We start from the raw sequence: 17627 nt of genomic DNA, 5'->3' as shown, positions 1-17627 counted from the left end.
TATCTCATGCAATGTTGCAAAAATCACTGCTTGAGCTGTTCCAAGAAATTTATCATCATTCTTTGGATGGGGCAGATTACACACCTAGTGTGGATCTTATTAAAATGATTGATTATAACAAGCGAGTAGGAGCGATTAAATTTTGATGCCATATACTTTTGCCTTCTGGCCACCGCTCTGTATGCTGGTTAAAATTTACAAGATGTTTTTTTCTGCCTAATTTTGCTCATCAGAGTTATGGTCAATGTTATGTTATGAATCAGTCAATCTTAGATGATATTTGTTACAAATGTTTCGTTGTTTATTATTTTAGCTTGAACATACCATCCAGTGGTAGTGTAAGCAAATGATGTTAAGTATAAATGATACCCTAAGATTAATGAGATGCCTTAAAGCTTTGACGGGGTTATGTGCTAATTATAATTTGTATTGATGTAAAAAAACAATCTTGTTGTATATGCAGTTACAACTTCAACCATCACATCGACAGCTGCTACAAACCTTCAAGGTAACTGGATGATGCATGTTGCAATGGCCGTTATTTTCACTTACGTATGTCTTTTATTCAGTTAATATTACTGTTTTTAGTAATAAACTTTTAGTTTACTTCAAGGTTTCTTGCATAAAAATTTTAATTGTCTCCTCCAGTGAGGCAAGTGATACCCTTTAAATCAGTGTCATAGACAAACAATGCAAAGAATTCGGGCTCGTTTCATCAACCTCCTCGCGGTGAGTTCTGGAAACTGGGAAATCTAACGATGACCAGGCTAATGATGAAAACAAGGAGACGTCTCCATGGTGGTAAAAGGATAGACCCTCGGCCACGGAAACAAAGAGGTGACAATACGGACGTTCAGTGCAGGCAACCACTGCCCAACATCTTGCAGCTGAACGTCGAGGGCCTAAACGCAAACAAGACCTGCATTATCAGCCAACTGGCCACCAGGCATAAAGCCCTCATCATCCTGTTGCAGGAAACTCACTGCACAAATGTGGACCGGCTGGTTATACCAAATTTCACCCTAGCCGGACACACCCTAAGCAGGAAACACGGCCTTGCCACGTTTGTCCACAGCAGGCTCAAGTGGAACCTTGCCGACCAATCTCCAACTGGATCGGCAATTGAGTGGCTATGTGTGGACATCGATGGTGTTAAAATTGTCAATGTCTACAAGCCACCGACCTCGAGACTAACACCAACAGCCATCCCAATGTTCCCACACCCTAGTGTCTATGCTGGCGACTTCAACTGCCAACATACAAACTGGGGTTATAATTCCACCAGTCCAGATGGAGAATGCCTGATTGACTGGGCAACCAAGAGTACCCTTGTGCTTTTGCACAACCCTAAGGATGCTCCAAGTTTCTTCTCCGGTCGCTGGAACACTGGTACTAACCCAGACCTGGCCTTCGCGAGCACTGGCCACATTAGCTGGAATTTGGACAGGCGTGTCTTAGAGAAGTTCCCAAGGTCCCAACATCGACCCTCGCTTATTATGACTCCAAGAACTATACTCCCAGTTCCAAGCGAGCCATACAAGCGTTGGAACTTCCGCAAGGCCAATTGGGAACTATATCGTCTCACTACTAGCGAGCTCGCCCAGGACCTTCCACCTCCGGACACGGGCCTTGTAGATGAGGCTTACCAGGACTTCTGTTCTGCCATCGTCAAAGCAGCCAAGCGATCAATCCCACGTGGTCGTAGAAACAACTATAGACCGTGCTGGGATGCGGAGTGTGAGAGCCTCTACCAGGCCTTTCTGAAGGCCCAGCAGGGCGAGGCATCAAAATCAGCCGCCTCCACACTGAACGCTCGACTCGATGAAAAGCGAAGTGAGCGTTGGACAGAGGCCGTCAATACCATCGACTTTACGCACTCCAGTCGACTGGCATGGAACACAATCAACAACCTGACTAGCAGGTCCAGACAAACGCATCGCCCATGCCCCATCTCTGCCAACTGTATTGCCTCACAGTTGGTAAAGAATGGGGTCTATGAAGCGAAAGATCGCAAATCAGCTTACCTTGTTAACAATGAGGTGGCTGAACTCTGGAGGATCCCTACACCTCCTGGTGAAACAATCTGTGGAGATTTTACCCCAAAAGAGTTTGCCAGCGCCCTTCAGCTGCTAAAGTCTGGGAAAGCTCCAGGCCCTGATTCAATTTGCCCGGAGCTGATTATTATCCATGCCGGAGCTGCCTTAAAGTCCTGGCTAAACAAATTCCTGTCTTCCTGTTTACACACACTCAAGCTTCCGAAAATCTGGAGAAAAGCACTTGTGGTTGCCATCCCAAAGCCGATGAAGCCGATAGAGGACCCAAAGAGTTATCGATCAATCTCCCTTTTGTGTATCCCTTTCAAGATCTTGGAGAGACTGATCTATGCCCGTGTCGAACCTACTATAGACCCACTGCTCCCTCAAGAGCAAGCTGGATTTCGACACGGAATATCGACCGCGGACCAAGTTACTCTCTTGACTCAAGAAATCGAGGACAGCTTTTCGGCTAAGAAAAAAGCAGGTGCTGTGTTTGTCGACCTCACAGCCGCCTACGATACGGTTTGGCATCGCGGTCTCACCTGCAAGCTCTTGCGCCTACTGCCGGACAGGCACATGGTTTCTCTAATCATGGAACTTGTCCGAAACCGCAGTTTCACCCTCACCACCGGTGATGGCGCAAAAAGCAGATTGCGACGCTTGCGAAATGGTGTCCCACAAGGATCAGTCCTGGCTCCCCTCCTTTTCAACATCTACACGCACGACCTGCCAGAAACAATTGCCAAAAAGTTTGCTTACGCAGATGATTTGGCAATTATGCATAGAGCAGAAAACTGGCAGGAGTTGGAGGGGTCCCTAACCCAGGATATGGCAACCATATCCACTTATCTTCAGAAATGGAAGCTGAAGCTCAGTGTAACCAAAACGGTGACGGCTGCCTTCCACCTTTACAACAAGGAGGCACAACGTGAGGTCAACATCACTGTTGATGGACGCCCTCTCCCTTTCACTGCCGAACCAACATACCTTGGCATAGAGCTGGACAGGGCACTCACGTTTCGTCGACACCTGGAGTCACTTCACAAAAAAACTAACAACACGCGTTGGGCTTCTGAGACGACTGGCAGGATCTAGCTGGGGTGCTGGATGCATAACACTTCGCACAGCCACCCTGGCTTTGGTCCATTCTTCCGCCGAGTACTGCACACCAGCTTGGTGTCGTAGTGCTCACACTCGTCTCATAGACAAGCCGATTAATGACGCTCTGCGCTTAGTGACTGGATGCCTGCGCCCCACACCAACAGACAACCTGTTTGTCCTAGCAGGTATCCACCCATCTGAGCTTCGCTGCAAGAGAGCCACACTGTCTCTAGCACGCCGAGCACTGGAGCCTGGGCATCTTCTGCATGACCGGCTCCTGTCTCCTCCACTTAGAGGACATCGGCAGCTTAAGTCGAGGCACCCATTTGTCCCTGCTGCTTTAGACTTACTGGATGACTTCAACCAGTCAAGCACCAATGTGGCAAGCTGGGCGGATTACAAATGGAGCATGGAGTGGCAAGAAAATTCCTCCAGACTCCATGGTTTTATTCCAGAGGCCAGTACATCACCACCGGGAATGCCATTTCCCAGGTGTGCTTGGACTAAACTCAATCGCCTTCGAACTGGCGTTGGCCTCTTCCGCTCAACCATACACAAATGGGGCATGGCTCCATCTTCGGCATGTGAGTGTGGTGCAGAAGAGCAGACTGCAGACCACGTCATAACATCTTGTCCGACATACCGCCATCCTTGTGGGAACCGTGGTCTGACAACAATGGATGAAAACCTGGTCAGCTGGCTAACAAACACCTGCCCTACAATATGAGGTTTTGCTCACTCTCTCAAGAAACCATCTACTCCAAACGAAGAAGAAGAAGAATGCAAAGAATAAACTCAGCTATGAATTTTTTCATATTTTAAATTGAAATCTGTGTTGATAATAATGCATTAAAGAAAAAATTAGTTGTTATTACTGCAGTTACAACAACTTCAGCAACCACTTCAACAGTTGTTGCAGCAACTGCAGGTAGCCAGCACAGATATTTTTCACTTGCACTCGTTTTCCTGGTTTGCTTGAACTAATATTTTTGCTTTGCTTGATGTATGGGAAATAGAAAGAACTGTAGGAAAATTTTGATAACTCATTATTCATACAAGTGTCTATTTAGCATGGTGATTGTGCTTATTATGTTTCAGTATCTTAAAGCTAAATGTCAGCAGTGATAATAAAAATAGTTTATTTGCTTTTGATTTATTTTTTCATATAGTTATTTAGTTTAGTATATACATATACTGTATATACTAATTGTTTAATTTTTTTTAAAATTTTACTTCACGATAATTTGAAATAGAATAATCAGCATTGAAATGTTTATGTTTAATTTAATTAAAGTAACTTACTTCTTGGTTGCCATGTAATTTATTATTTTGTGAAGTTGAAAGGATTATAATTAGGCTAATATTTATTAATGCAGTAAGTATCTTTGATCGTTGCTGCCATTATTTGATGGCCATAATTTCATCATTTATATATTTTTGTGGTATTTGTTTCATCAACAGCACTGACAACAACCTATAATTCCACAACAACCACATCACCAACATCTCCAGGTAATCAGCCCAAATAGAGCATGTTGCCATCATGCCATAATTTTGTTTTTGGTTTGAAAAGTTTGCCTGTTTTTGACTAATAAGTAATTTTAATATTTTGGACAAAACTTTCAGGTACAAAGGTTAAGATTTATTATGTTTGCGATCTTTAGCAATTACAACATAATGTTATTTATTATAGGTTTGTCAAACTACTTGACTAGGTAATGAAGAAAATAATTTCCAATGCTTAATTTTGGTCAATGTTAACTGAGTTGACTATATTTTTTACATTATTGATAAACTTACCTCAAATTAATATGTTTTTCATTTGACATTTGCATTATGCTTGTCATTTGACATTAGCTTATGGCAACCACTTTTTTCCAAAAGTTTATTTACGCGAATTGGATTTTAGAAGCTGCATAGCTGTCCAAATAATTTAATTCAAAATGTTGTCCAAATAGTATCATGTGCTGCATATTTCCTGACATGGAAGCTAATTAAAATACTAAGCAAAATTTTATGGGATAATAATTTATCACTTTAAACATAAATGCAGTTACAACAACTCCAGCAACCACATCAACAACTTCTGCAACAACTGCAGGTAACTTGAGTAATGCATTTTGCCAGCACGGATAATTTTCACTTGCAAGAACTTCCCTTTGCTATTTTAATGCAGGATGAATAACATGAACTCTAAAATGTTGACAATTTCTTGTTTTGGCAATAACTAAAAACTAAGATATACAATACTTTTTATAATGGATTTTGTCAAAATACTTGACTAATAAGCAAAAAGATTAAGCCCTACTTAGTTTTGACATCACTTTGTAACTTTCACTGAGTTAGTAATACAGTATACTTAATCAGCATTGTGTTGTATTTTCTAAACAGATTATAGACTTATTTCAAGTTACCATGTTTCTCGTTTGACTTTTACTAAATTGCTTTAATCTTTTCTTTTTATTACTAAAAAGTCAATTATGCAAGTTAGTTTCAAGAAAATTCATCACTATTGATATGATATTCAATAATAGTTGATAATAAACATTTTAAACATCATTGCAGTTACAACAACTCCAACAACCACATCAACAGCTTCTGCAACAACTGCAGGTACTTTGACAATGCATTTTGTTACTTTGCCTCATTTTACTTTTCCTTGCTATTTTTCCTGCTTGATAAATAAGAGAAAATCTACGACAATGATCTGTAACTCATTGTGCTTTTACGTATATTCCTAACTCTTGTAAAATTAATGGTACTCATTGCATATGGTACGAGTAGTTCATTTAATAAATGAATGCAGTGTAAGCAATTTTGGTTGTTTCCTATTTTCTTATTTCCTATTTTGAATTATTCTTATTACTATTCAGATACTAAGTTTATTTTTGGCTTTTATATTTAACCACTTTGCTCTAGTTCTGTGCAAAGGCTGTCTTTTTGCTTTGTTGGAAAAAAATCTAAATTTTAACAATGATCACAAAAACTACGATCACAAAAACTCCGCCGCATGGCGATCCCGAAGATCTACCGCAGAGCCAATGTTATCGCCTTGCTAAAACCTAACAAACCCGAAGACAATCCCAAGAGCTACCGTCCTGTGTCTATACTTTGTATCCCCTACAAAGTCATGGAGAGGCTCCTGCTTGCCCGGCTTGACCCTGTCGTTGACTCACAGCTCCCACAACAACAGGCTGGATTCCGACGGGGACGATCAACTGTACAGCAGGTACGGAAGCTCAACGACAACATCGAGGACTGCTTCGAGCGAAAACAGAAAGCGGGTGTGGTCCTGGTGGACCTCACGGCTGCCTATGACACCGTGTGGCAGCAAGGCCTAACCCTCAAACTTCTTCGTATGATCCCTGACCGACACCTAGTGCGTTTCATTAGTAACATTTTGTCCAACCGTAGTTTCACCCTCAAGACCAGTGATGGACAAAGCAGCCGCTTGCGGCGGCTGAAAAATGGCGTACCCCAGGGCTCTACTTTGTCGCCAATGCTTTTCAACATCTACATCAGCGACTTGCCACAAACAACATCACACCAGTATGGCTACGCAGACGACCTGGCTCTTCTCTATGCCAACACAAACTGGAAGCACGTTGAGGAGACCCTGACAAAGGACATGCAGAACATCGCGGACTTTCTTGAAAAATGGAGACTAAAGTTGAGCTTGGAACAACAACTACCGCGTTCCACCTCAACAACCGTGAGGCGAACCGTCAGTTAGCTATCCAACTGAACGGGACTGTACTGCCTAATATCCGGCAACCACGGTACCTTGGAGTGACACTGGGCCGCCAGCTAACGTATAGACCATATATCACAGCCCTCCGAAGCAAGATATCGGCAAGAAACAACCTTTTAAGATGCCTGGTTGGGTCCTCATGGGGAGCAAGCACCTCCACCCTTCGTACTGCAGCGCTTGCGATTGTCCACAGTGCTGCGGAGTACGCTGCTCCAGTCTGGTGTAGAAGTGTACATGCGAAGAAACTGGACACAATCCTAAATGAGACCCTCAGGATCATTACCGGCTGCCTCCGCCCCACTCCTGTTGCGTTCCTGCCAGTACTGGCAGGCATCGCTCCGTCCAATTACCGGAGAGTACAAGCAACCCACAAGATTGCATGCCAAGTCGTGGACAATACCAATCATCCCTTGTACGGAACCCTAAGCATCCAACCTCACAGTGGCCGTCAACGACTGGTTTCTCGACGCCCTTTTAGCAGACACGCTATGGAACTTGTGAACACCGGCTTTAACATCAACACTGCATGGTGCAACGACTGGAAAGTAGTGTCCCGCCCCCCCCCCCAGTTCAATGTGGAGCCCTCCACCACCTCCCCTGCTGGCGCAGACCTTCCTCGAAAGGTCTGGACAAACCTGAACCGCCTCAGAACTGAAGTAGGCCGTTTTGGCGAATGCATGCACCGCTGGGGCCTCAAAACATCACCATCATGCATTTGCGGTGCGGAATCACAAACAGCAGAACACATCCTCTTCAACTGTCGTGTCCTACACCCACCCATAGGCCAAGAGAACCTGAATACCCCTGACGAAGAAGGGAAGAAATGGCTGCAATTGGTAGCTGAATACACTTGAGCCGACCTCATACGAAAGAAGAAGATCACAAAAAAGCTGATTTTTTTCAGCCTGTTTATTTGCTTTGTCAATATTTTTCAATTTGCTATATTCATATTATTAGGTCTACCTAACCTTTATCAGAGATTAGTCTGCATAATTAGTAGATTGTTGCTTTTTGTATGCATTGAAACAATTAATACCTTAGATTGGTGTTCCTATAGTTTGATCTCATCATTGATATATCTTTGAGCAATTTTTTTCAAACAGCAGTGACAACTACTTTCGGTGTCACAAATATCTCCAGTACAGCTACGTCAACAACATTCGTAGGTAATTATCTCGCATTAAGCATTTTCTATCTTTACTTACAACTTGATAAAAACTGTGGTACACCATAAAACAAAGTTTTGTAGTTGTTAAACGCATTGTTAATTTACTGTAAATTTCAATTATTTGATATATTCTATGTATCATGTATTTATAATATCTAATGCTGTGGTAAAACCAATATGTGTCGTTAAGAATATAAACTTTCTAACTGAATTTGGTAGTAAACTAGTGATGCATGGAGAAATGTTTTATCAAAATGCTTAAAACATTTCCATGTTTTTATAAATTGTTTCAATGGATATTTCGTAATATACAATGTACCAAGATTAAGTATATTTAAATGGTGTCTGCACTGCAGATTTCCAAGCAGACAATTCAGTAAACGACTCAGTGATTTATTCCGGCAGCAATACCACAGACTCAAATGCAGGTGAAACCCATATATTGTTTTTGTCCTGGTCTCTTTTTTTCACCTATTGTATTTCCTAATACTGCAAATCCATCATTAAAGTGAATTAGTAAGTTACTGTGGTATTTTTCATTTTTAGATTTTGTATGTTGGTTGCCAATATTTTAAATGCTAATGACTAAGATTGTCAGGGTTGATAAAAATTTTCAAATCATTAAAAAAAAGTTATAGAAACAAGTCAGTTTCATAAAATTGTTTGTAGCAACAGTGGTTGCAAGCAGTCGTAAATTTCAATTGTCTTTGTTGTAAAGCAGACTAATGAATATATTTATTGTTAATTATTGTTAAAATATGATTGTTTTAATTTAATTTCATGATTTTGGCAATGTGTCTTTTTAGTGTTTCTATAACAATGTTTGAACAATACTTTGGATATTGACCTTTGAGTTGTTCATTTAGATTTGATTGTTTTTATATCTGTTTAAAATTTGCAAAGCAATGTTAAGAATAATTAATTTTTTATTTAAGTTGGCACTTGTTTGAAAGGTGCTGCTATGGTTGCATGTTTAGTTGGAGTTGATTTGTGTATTGCATATTTTAATGCATTTTATATAATACTGTTTGATTGTAAAAACGAGCATTGGGACAAGCTGTGAGTATGATTTGGTGCTTGCAATACTGGTTGTTGCGCACGTTGGTGCATGCAATACACGTTGTTGTTGTTGTACGCGCAATTCGGCAGAGAAATACTTCCTGTGGAAGGACTTCTTGCTGGGAAAACAAATTTCCAATGCGGGTTTCGTTTAGCCTTGTCATACGCGATCGGCGCAATGGTGTCGGTGCACCAAATTCAAGGCGAAAGAGTTCTTGGGAAACTCTATGATGCTCGCTTTGAAACTCTTCAATTATTTTGAAAATGCTTTGGTGGTATCTGTTAACAATTGCATTGAAGCGGTTATGCCAGTTTATTTGTACGAGCAAGACCCGATTGTTGGAGTTGGCTGACACTCCAAAAATCAGGTGGGAAGAGGGGTGGGTGTCGATTTGTAGGGCGACGGTTGATTGGTCGTCTTCCTCGGCGCGTTGCGGTTTGGATTGGGCGGCCAAAATGTACACTTCTTTGAAATATCTGAAAATTTCTGCCTCATTTGGTGAATCGTCTTGTGAAAGAACTGCAAATGCAGATGGTATTGCGTCAGCCTCTTAGAAGCTTAGCGCAACCAATCTTCTGATCTTTAAATTGAAATCATCATCATCACGGAATTCCGTTGCCAATCCCTTCTTCTGGACTCTTCGATATATGCTTTGCCCAAGATGTAAAAGACATCCATGGCAGTACGAATTGGGAAACACTTCCTTTAAAGCATTGACAGCAGCTTTCTCGAAGTCTATCATTAGATGCTGTGGGTTAAGCTGAATTCCATGACATTCAGCTGTGGTCTTTAATTCCAAAAATAACATTAAATACTTTTCCTGGGTTTTTCCTGGCAGCAACGCGTAGACAGCCGGTAAGGGTATCCCCTCGAAGTGAGCATTGATGGTATAAATTTGGTAAAACAAAGTGGGACATATCTTGAACGTTCCGTCCAAGAACCACATATCGCAATCAGCGAGCTTCCGGAGCAACGCGATGGATCCGACTACAATGATTCTGTTTTCCCCATCTGTATCACCGGTATCAACCAAAATAAAGTCCTCGCCGCTCCTTGTTTTTTTCAGGAACTCAGAAATCACCAACTCTTTCAAATTCTACGGTTCCTTCGGCAGATGCTTCCGCCGCGATCGTTGTGCCACTTGCCGAAGTGCTGATTCACTAGGCAAAAACTCTGCAGCTTCAGCGTCAACATTTTGCCGATGTTGTTGTACAATCGTCATCGGCAGGAGACTGGATGTTGCTGCTTCTTTCCGAATATTTCCAATCATTTGTAGCACCTGGTCCCTTCGATCATCTGCCTCGTGGACATGGGACTTTCCGACATCTACTTTTCCATTTGTATCGTTGTAGTTCACCGCCCTCAGTGTCGCTGTTCCGGGAAAATCATTCCGTTCGCAACGAAAATAATAATTCTCTCCACGGCTCCGCTGGTGTCTATAAAGAAATCCATTGAGTGCGAGCTTCGACTTTCCACGGATGGAGGGAACAAAGCTGAAGTCATCCATTGTTATTAGTCGTCGAGTTGGAGTAACACAACTAATGTGTTATTCTGAGATGCTCTGCTTTCTACTTATACTAATATGGTTTCCGTTTTTTATACAAATGCAACGGAAACCATGTTTTCTAGTGCGTTGGTGTGATGTTGTGATAACATGATTTCTGTTGTATTTGTGTGAAGAGCATCGGAAACCATGTTATCGGTTGCATTTATATAGTATGTGCCATTCAATTCTCAACCATTACAGTACTTTGATCAGTACTCATCAATGTGTCACTCAAATGAACTGTCACTCAGTTGAGAATGAATTATTTGTCACTCAAATGAACGTTAACTAAAAGAATGTGTCACTCAAATGAGCTGTCACTCAAATGAAATGTCACTTAGCTGATCAACTACCCTTTTCACATTTATCTCTAACAGCGCCCAAATGAATCGCGTTTTACCTAACACACTGCAAAATGCAGATGTTGCAATTGGACGTGGGGAAAAATGAGGATCCAGTTTCCGTTTCTAGCAAAGCTAAACTAGAGTCAACAGTACTTAAAATGAAGACCATTTTTCTGAAAGATTTTGCTTTATCTAGCGCTTTTTAAACGTTATTTTTGGAACAAAGCAATTTGTTCAGAGATGTTATCAAGCAAGATTTGGCAATTTAGAGTTATGTATTACTTGATATTTTTTTTTCTAGGTAATCTCTGTTATAAGTTTGTTTAAGTTTACATAAAATTCAATGTTATAATACACAACAGTGCCAACAACATTTATTGTAGTGAAAATGTTTTTGGCCCAAGCGATTTTTTGCACTAAGATTCACTTCATCTTAATATTGGCCATAGATTGTTATTGCCATTGGATATATCACTATGATTGGCGTCTCGCTTTTAGTTTAAAATAAGCAACCATATAATTTGCAAGGTAAAACTTTAAACTTGCAAGTTACAAAAGTCTAAACCAGTTGCATGATGATGACGTAATAAGTAATTGAGAAAAGGAATACAAAAAAGACAGGTGTGTTCTGTTATACCATCGTGGCGTATAATATATATAATCCTCTGAAACATATTTTAAATCCTTGATTTTGTATTTAACAGGTGTTCTTTGTCTAGGAAGTTAATTTTGTAAATATATTCATACCTATTACATGTGTTATGGAAGTCAATCTTATTTCTTTGTTCTTGCTTGGTATGTATTTTGTTTATATTTATATAACTTTAGTGAGGTTTCAAGATTGTTATGTAATTGTAATACAAGCACTAGAAGAATGTGGCAGTAGAAACTGCTTCATAGGACTATGACAAATATGTCTAGCCACTTTTTTAATTGTTATGAAATCTTTAAAATGATCGTGAATGTTTGGCTTCATTTTATTATAATCGAAACAAATTTCAGTTCTGTCATGGAACATTCATTTCTGCAACGCTCAAACTTTTTCATCACTTGCACCATCTAGTGAAATGCAAGCAATTGGGTCTGATGTTGAAGTCACTACAACCGTGACCACATCACCTCCTTTCACAGCAACATGGAGAATTGATGGTGTAAACAAGAATTAATGATAAATATCTTTAGTTTGCCGTAGAATTTCAAGTTATATTCAGTTTTGTTTTTAATGTTTGTTTAAGATTGTTGTTGGAACTGCTTCTGTTAACTCTGCTGGAACCCTTACTGCTGGAGCTGTTACGACTGGAACTATTTATGAAAGTAGAGTTGATATAAGGTCTGTGTATATTGCCTTTGCCCTTTAGCATAGGTCATTTTCTCCCAACTTATTTGAACTCCAGACGCATTAATCTACCCAAAGCAATGAAATGACACACATCATAGCCCTACAATTGCTCTAGCTATTCGAAACTTGTTTAGCTGATACCCAGTCATTGCCAATCTCTTTATTAAGTGTATCTTGTAGTTATAATGTCATATAGACCTAAGTAACACGTAACAATGCCAGTGCTTTCAAGACTGAATTGCGCGGGATGTGTAGATCACTGTATAGTACAAAAAGTATTTTGTGACAATTTTGATTACCGATAGTGGGGGTAAGTGGATGCGAGTTTAAGACGGCATTGTAATTTAAAAACGACGCACTTGTGCGTTGAGTCACATGGTTTGGGAACCTCTTGCATGGGTCATTTTCTTTGGCGTGCAGTGGCATATCTGGGACATTTAAGGGGATGTTCTACCAAATTTTGATAACTTGGGATGCTTCATATATTTAAAATTATTGCTACTTTACCAATAAGATCATGTATTGTTGGCTCTTATGACTGTGTTGTCTTCTTTATGGCGTCTTAAGGCATTGCACGTAATTCATGTCACAAGTTATTACTTTTTTAAGATTTTACAAATGTGTCACCAAGAATAGAATGGCTGTTGTATTATGCTGCTCCTTGTGCTAACGAAATCGGAAAATAAAAATCAAAAACAACGTTTAAGAGTTTGTACAAAATGCAAATATCTAAATAGTGCCGGATCCTTTGCTTCAAACCAATACACCACTGTTCTTACCATACAAGCATTGCTTGCCAGTGAAGATGGTGTAACTGTTGATGTTGGAACTCCTGGTATTTACGACACTTCACTCGACATGAATGTACAAGGTAAGATTTCATTTGCACCAAAACAGTAAATATTCTTCACTTATATACACAATACCAATATATGTCACTAATCATTATCTCACTGGTTGCAATCAATTACCATATGTATTGGGAGATGCCCTGCACTATACACATCACATTGCAACACAATTTTCATGCAATGTTTTCAGAAATTTTGATCCCAATTTGTAGTAACATTATCTGAAAAAGAATTGCAAATGTAAGAATTTGAAAATAATTGATCTCAAACCTTATCAGTTATCACCAAACCTATTCTTTAGTTGTTTGTTTTATCTATTCAGAAAGCAGTTCAATATTGGGTACCAATATTTCTATCATCGATGTTATTTTATTTAATAATATTTGGTATTTATCTTAGATATTTCAACATGCAGTCTCTATTATTGCAGAATGCAGTTTAAACACAACAACTTATCCCAGTATCAACTTCACATGCGATGATTCTTCATGCGAGTTCAACTCTGCTGGAACACTCTCGTGTGCTGAAGGTTTCACGACAGGCGGTGTAAACACAACCTCAACCACTTGCCTGGCTAATGCAACCTTGTCCAATTTAGATGTCTTGTCATGTGCGGCAAGTAAGTTTTGATGGAAACATTTTTGTTGAGATGTGTTTTTTATCCTGTTTTTTAATACCATCTGTTTGTATAAACCCTTTAAACTTAAGTTAGGTTATGCACATAGTAAGCTTAGGTAATCCTGTTTTGCAAGCAAAATGATGGTAAGTATAAATGGTATCCTAGGATAAATAAGATACCACAAAGCTGTGACGGAGCTATGTGGTAATGATAATTAGCACTGATAAATGTAATAAACGAACAATCTTGTTGTATATGCAGTTACAACTACAACCGTCACATCGACAGCTGCTACAACGGTTCAAGGTAACTGGATGATGCATGTAGCAATGGCCGTTATTTTCACTTACGTATGTTTTTTTATTCTGTTAATTTTACTGTTTTTAATAATAAAGTTTTAGTTTCCTTCAAGGTTTCTTGCATAAAAATTTTAATTGTCTCCTCCAGTGAGGCAAGTGATACCCTTTAAATCAGTATCATAGACAAACAATGCAAAGAATAAACTCAGCTATGATTTTTTTCATATCTTAAATTGAAATCTGTCTTTATAATAATGCATTAAAGAAAAAGTTGATTATTATTACTGCAGTTACAACAACTCCAGCAACCACTTCAACAGTGGTTGCAGCAACTGCAGGTAGCCAGCACAGATATTTTTCACTTGCATGCGTTTTCCTGGTTTGCTTGAACTAATATTTTTGCTTTGCTTGATCTATGGGAAATAGAAAGAACTGTAGGAAAAAGTTTAATAACTCATTATTCATACAGCTGTCTATTTAACATGGTGATTGTGCTTATTATGTCTCATTAACGCTTATAAAGCTAATTTTCAACAGTGATATTAAAAATAGTTTATCTGCTTTTGATTTATATTGTCATATAGGTATTTAGTTTAGTATATACATATATACTAATTGTATAATGTTTTTTTTTTTAATTTTGCTTCACAATAATATGAAATAGAATAATCAGCATTGAAATGTTTATGTTTGCAAAGTTTATGTTTAATTTAATTGAAGTAACTTACTTCTTGGTTGACATGTAATTTATTATTTTATGAAATTGAAAAGATTAAAATTAGGCTAATATTTATTAATGCAGTAAGTATCTTTGATCGCTGCTGCCTTTATTTGATGGTCATAATTTCTTCATTGATATATCTTTGTAGTATTTGTTTCATCAACAGCACTGACAACAACCTATAATTCCACAACAACCACATCACCAACATCTCCAGGTAATCAGCCCAAATAGAGCATGTTGTCATCACAACTACAAATTGATAAAAACTTTAGATTGAAATTATTTTTTTTGGTTTGAAAAGTTAGCCTGTTTTTGACTTTTACGAAATGTTCGTATTTTGGCCAAAATTTTCAGATACAAAGGTTAAAATTTATTATGTTTACGATCTTTAGCAATTACAACATGATGTTATTTATAATAGATTTGGCTTAATACTACTTGACTAGGTGATAAAGAAAATAATTTGCCATGCTTAATTTTGTTCCATGTTAACTGAGTTGATTATGTTTTTCAAATATTTGATAAACTTACCTCAAATTACCATGTTTCGCATTTGATATTTGCATTTTGCTTATCATTTGACAATAGCTTATGGCCACCACTTTTTTCCAAAAATTTATTTATGCGAATTGGATTTTAGAAGATGCATAGTTGTCCAAATAGTCTAATTCAAAACGTTGTCCAAATAGTATCATGTGCTGCATATTTCATGACATGGAAGCTAACTAAAATACTAAGCAAAATTTTATGGGATAATGATTTATCACTTTAAACATAAATGCAGTTACAACAACTCCAGCAACCATATCAACAACTCCTGCAACAAATGCAGGTATATTGAGTAATGCATTTTGCCAGCACAGATAATTGTCACTTGCATGAATTTCCCTTTGTTGCTATTTTATTGCAAGATGAATAACATAAGCTTTAAAATGTTGACAGTTTGTTGTTTTTGCAATAAATAAAAACTAAGATATATGATACTTTTTATAATGGAGTTTGTCAAATTACTTGACTAATAAGCAAAAAAATTTCCATACTTAGTTTTGACATCACTTGTAACTTTCACTGAGTTAGTAATACAGTATACTTAATCAGCATTGTGTTGTATTTTCTAAACAGTTAAGAGACTTATTTCAAGTTACCATGTTTCTCGTTTGACCATAACTATTCGTAAAGGCTTTAATCTTTTCTTTTTATTACTAAAAAGTCAATTATGCAAGTTAGTTTCAAGAAAATTCATCACTGTTGATATGATATTCAATAATAGTTGATAATAAACAATTTAAACATCATCACAGTTACAACAACTCCAACAACCACATCAACAGCTTCTGCAACAACTGCAGGTACTTGGACAATGTATTTTGTCAGCACGGATAAGTTTTACTGGCTTGCACTTTGTTACTTTGCCTCATTTTACTTTTCCTTGCTATTTTTCCTACTTGATAAATAAGAGCTTTTAAGTATATTCCTAACTGTTGTAGAATTAATGGTATTCATTACATATGGTACGAGTAGCTCATTTAATAAATGAATGCAGTATATGCAATTTTGGTTGTTAACACATTCATTTCCTATTTTGATTTATTCTCATTACTATTCAGATACTAAGTTTATTTTTTGGCTTTAAAGTTTAACCACTTTGCTCTAGTTCTGTGCAAAGACATTTTACAACTATCCAAGTCACAAGCACGACTTATTTTGTTCGTTTGTCTTTGATTGAATGCACAATCACTGTCTTTTTGCTTTGTTGGAAAAAAATCTAAATTGTAATAATGATCACGAAAAAGCTGAAGTTTTTTCAGCCTTTTTATTTGCTTTGGCAATATTGTTCAATTTGTTTCATATTATTAGGTCTACCTAACCTTTATCAGAGTGTGCATAATTGGTGAATTGTTGCTTGTTGTATGCCTTGATACAGTTAATAACTTAGATTGGTGTTGCTGTGGTTTGATTTCATCATTGATATATCGTTGTGGATTTTTTTCAAACAGCAGTTACAACTACTTTCGGTGCCACAAGTATCTCCAGTACAGCCACGTCACCAACATTCGTAGGTAATTATCTCGCATTAAGCATTTTCTATCTTTACTTACAATTTGATAAAAACTGTGGTACACCATGAAACAAAGTTTTGTAGTTGTTAAAGAAGGCATTGTTAACTTATTGTAATTTGAAATTATTTTCAATATTCTATGCATCATGTATTTATAATATCTAATGCTGTGGTAAAACCAATATGTGTGATTAAGAATGTAAACTTTCTGGTTAAATTAGGCAGCAAACTAGCCACACATGGAAAGATGTTTTGTCAAAAATGTTAAACCTTTGCATGTTTTCATAAATTGTTTCAATGGATTGTTTGTAATAAACAGTGTACAAAAGTTAAGTATATTTAAGTGGTGTCTGCACTGCAGATTTCCCAGCAGACAATTCAGTAAACGACTCAGTGATTTATTCCGGCGGCAATACCACAGACTCAAATGCAGGTGAAGCCCATATATTGTTTTTGCCCTGGTCTCTTCTTTGTTGTTTTCACATATTGTATTTCCTATTACTGCAAATCCATCATTGAAGTATGTTACTAACTTAGTGTTGTGTTTTTCATTTTAAAATTTTATATGTTGGTTGCCAATATTTTAAATGCTAACGACTAACATTGTCAGGATTGGTTGAAATTTTCAAATCATTAAAATAAATCATAGAATCAAGTGATTTTCATAAACTTATTTGTGGCAACAGCAAACAGTTCTAAATTTCAGTTGTCTTTGTTGTAAGACAGACTA

The 17627-nt window shown here is 38.0% G+C and overlaps 1 protein-coding gene across 1 annotated transcript in view; it reads left to right on the top strand.

Annotated features, from left to right (window-relative positions):
• LOC143444982 (uncharacterized) overlaps positions 1 to 16902 on the top strand; it is a 41420-nt gene extending 24518 nt beyond the window's left edge. Inside the window, exons 10-15 of the mRNA XM_076943773.1 lie at positions 5191 to 5238; positions 14405 to 14452; positions 15002 to 15052; positions 15623 to 15670; positions 16140 to 16187; positions 16775 to 16902. Of these exons, the coding sequence (XP_076799888.1) occupies positions 5191 to 5238; positions 14405 to 14452; positions 15002 to 15052; positions 15623 to 15670; positions 16140 to 16187; positions 16775 to 16902 (371 nt within the window). The remainder of the gene's footprint in view (positions 1 to 5190; positions 5239 to 14404; positions 14453 to 15001; positions 15053 to 15622; positions 15671 to 16139; positions 16188 to 16774) is intronic.
• Positions 16903 to 17627: the final 725 nt, after the last annotated feature.

Source organism: Clavelina lepadiformis, chromosome 2 (assembly GCF_947623445.1).
Source record: "Clavelina lepadiformis chromosome 2, kaClaLepa1.1, whole genome shotgun sequence".
Classification (NCBI taxonomy): domain Eukaryota; kingdom Metazoa; phylum Chordata; class Ascidiacea; order Aplousobranchia; family Clavelinidae; genus Clavelina; species Clavelina lepadiformis.
Note: the sequence above shows the minus strand (reverse complement) of the source record. Positions and strands in the feature narration are given on the sequence as shown.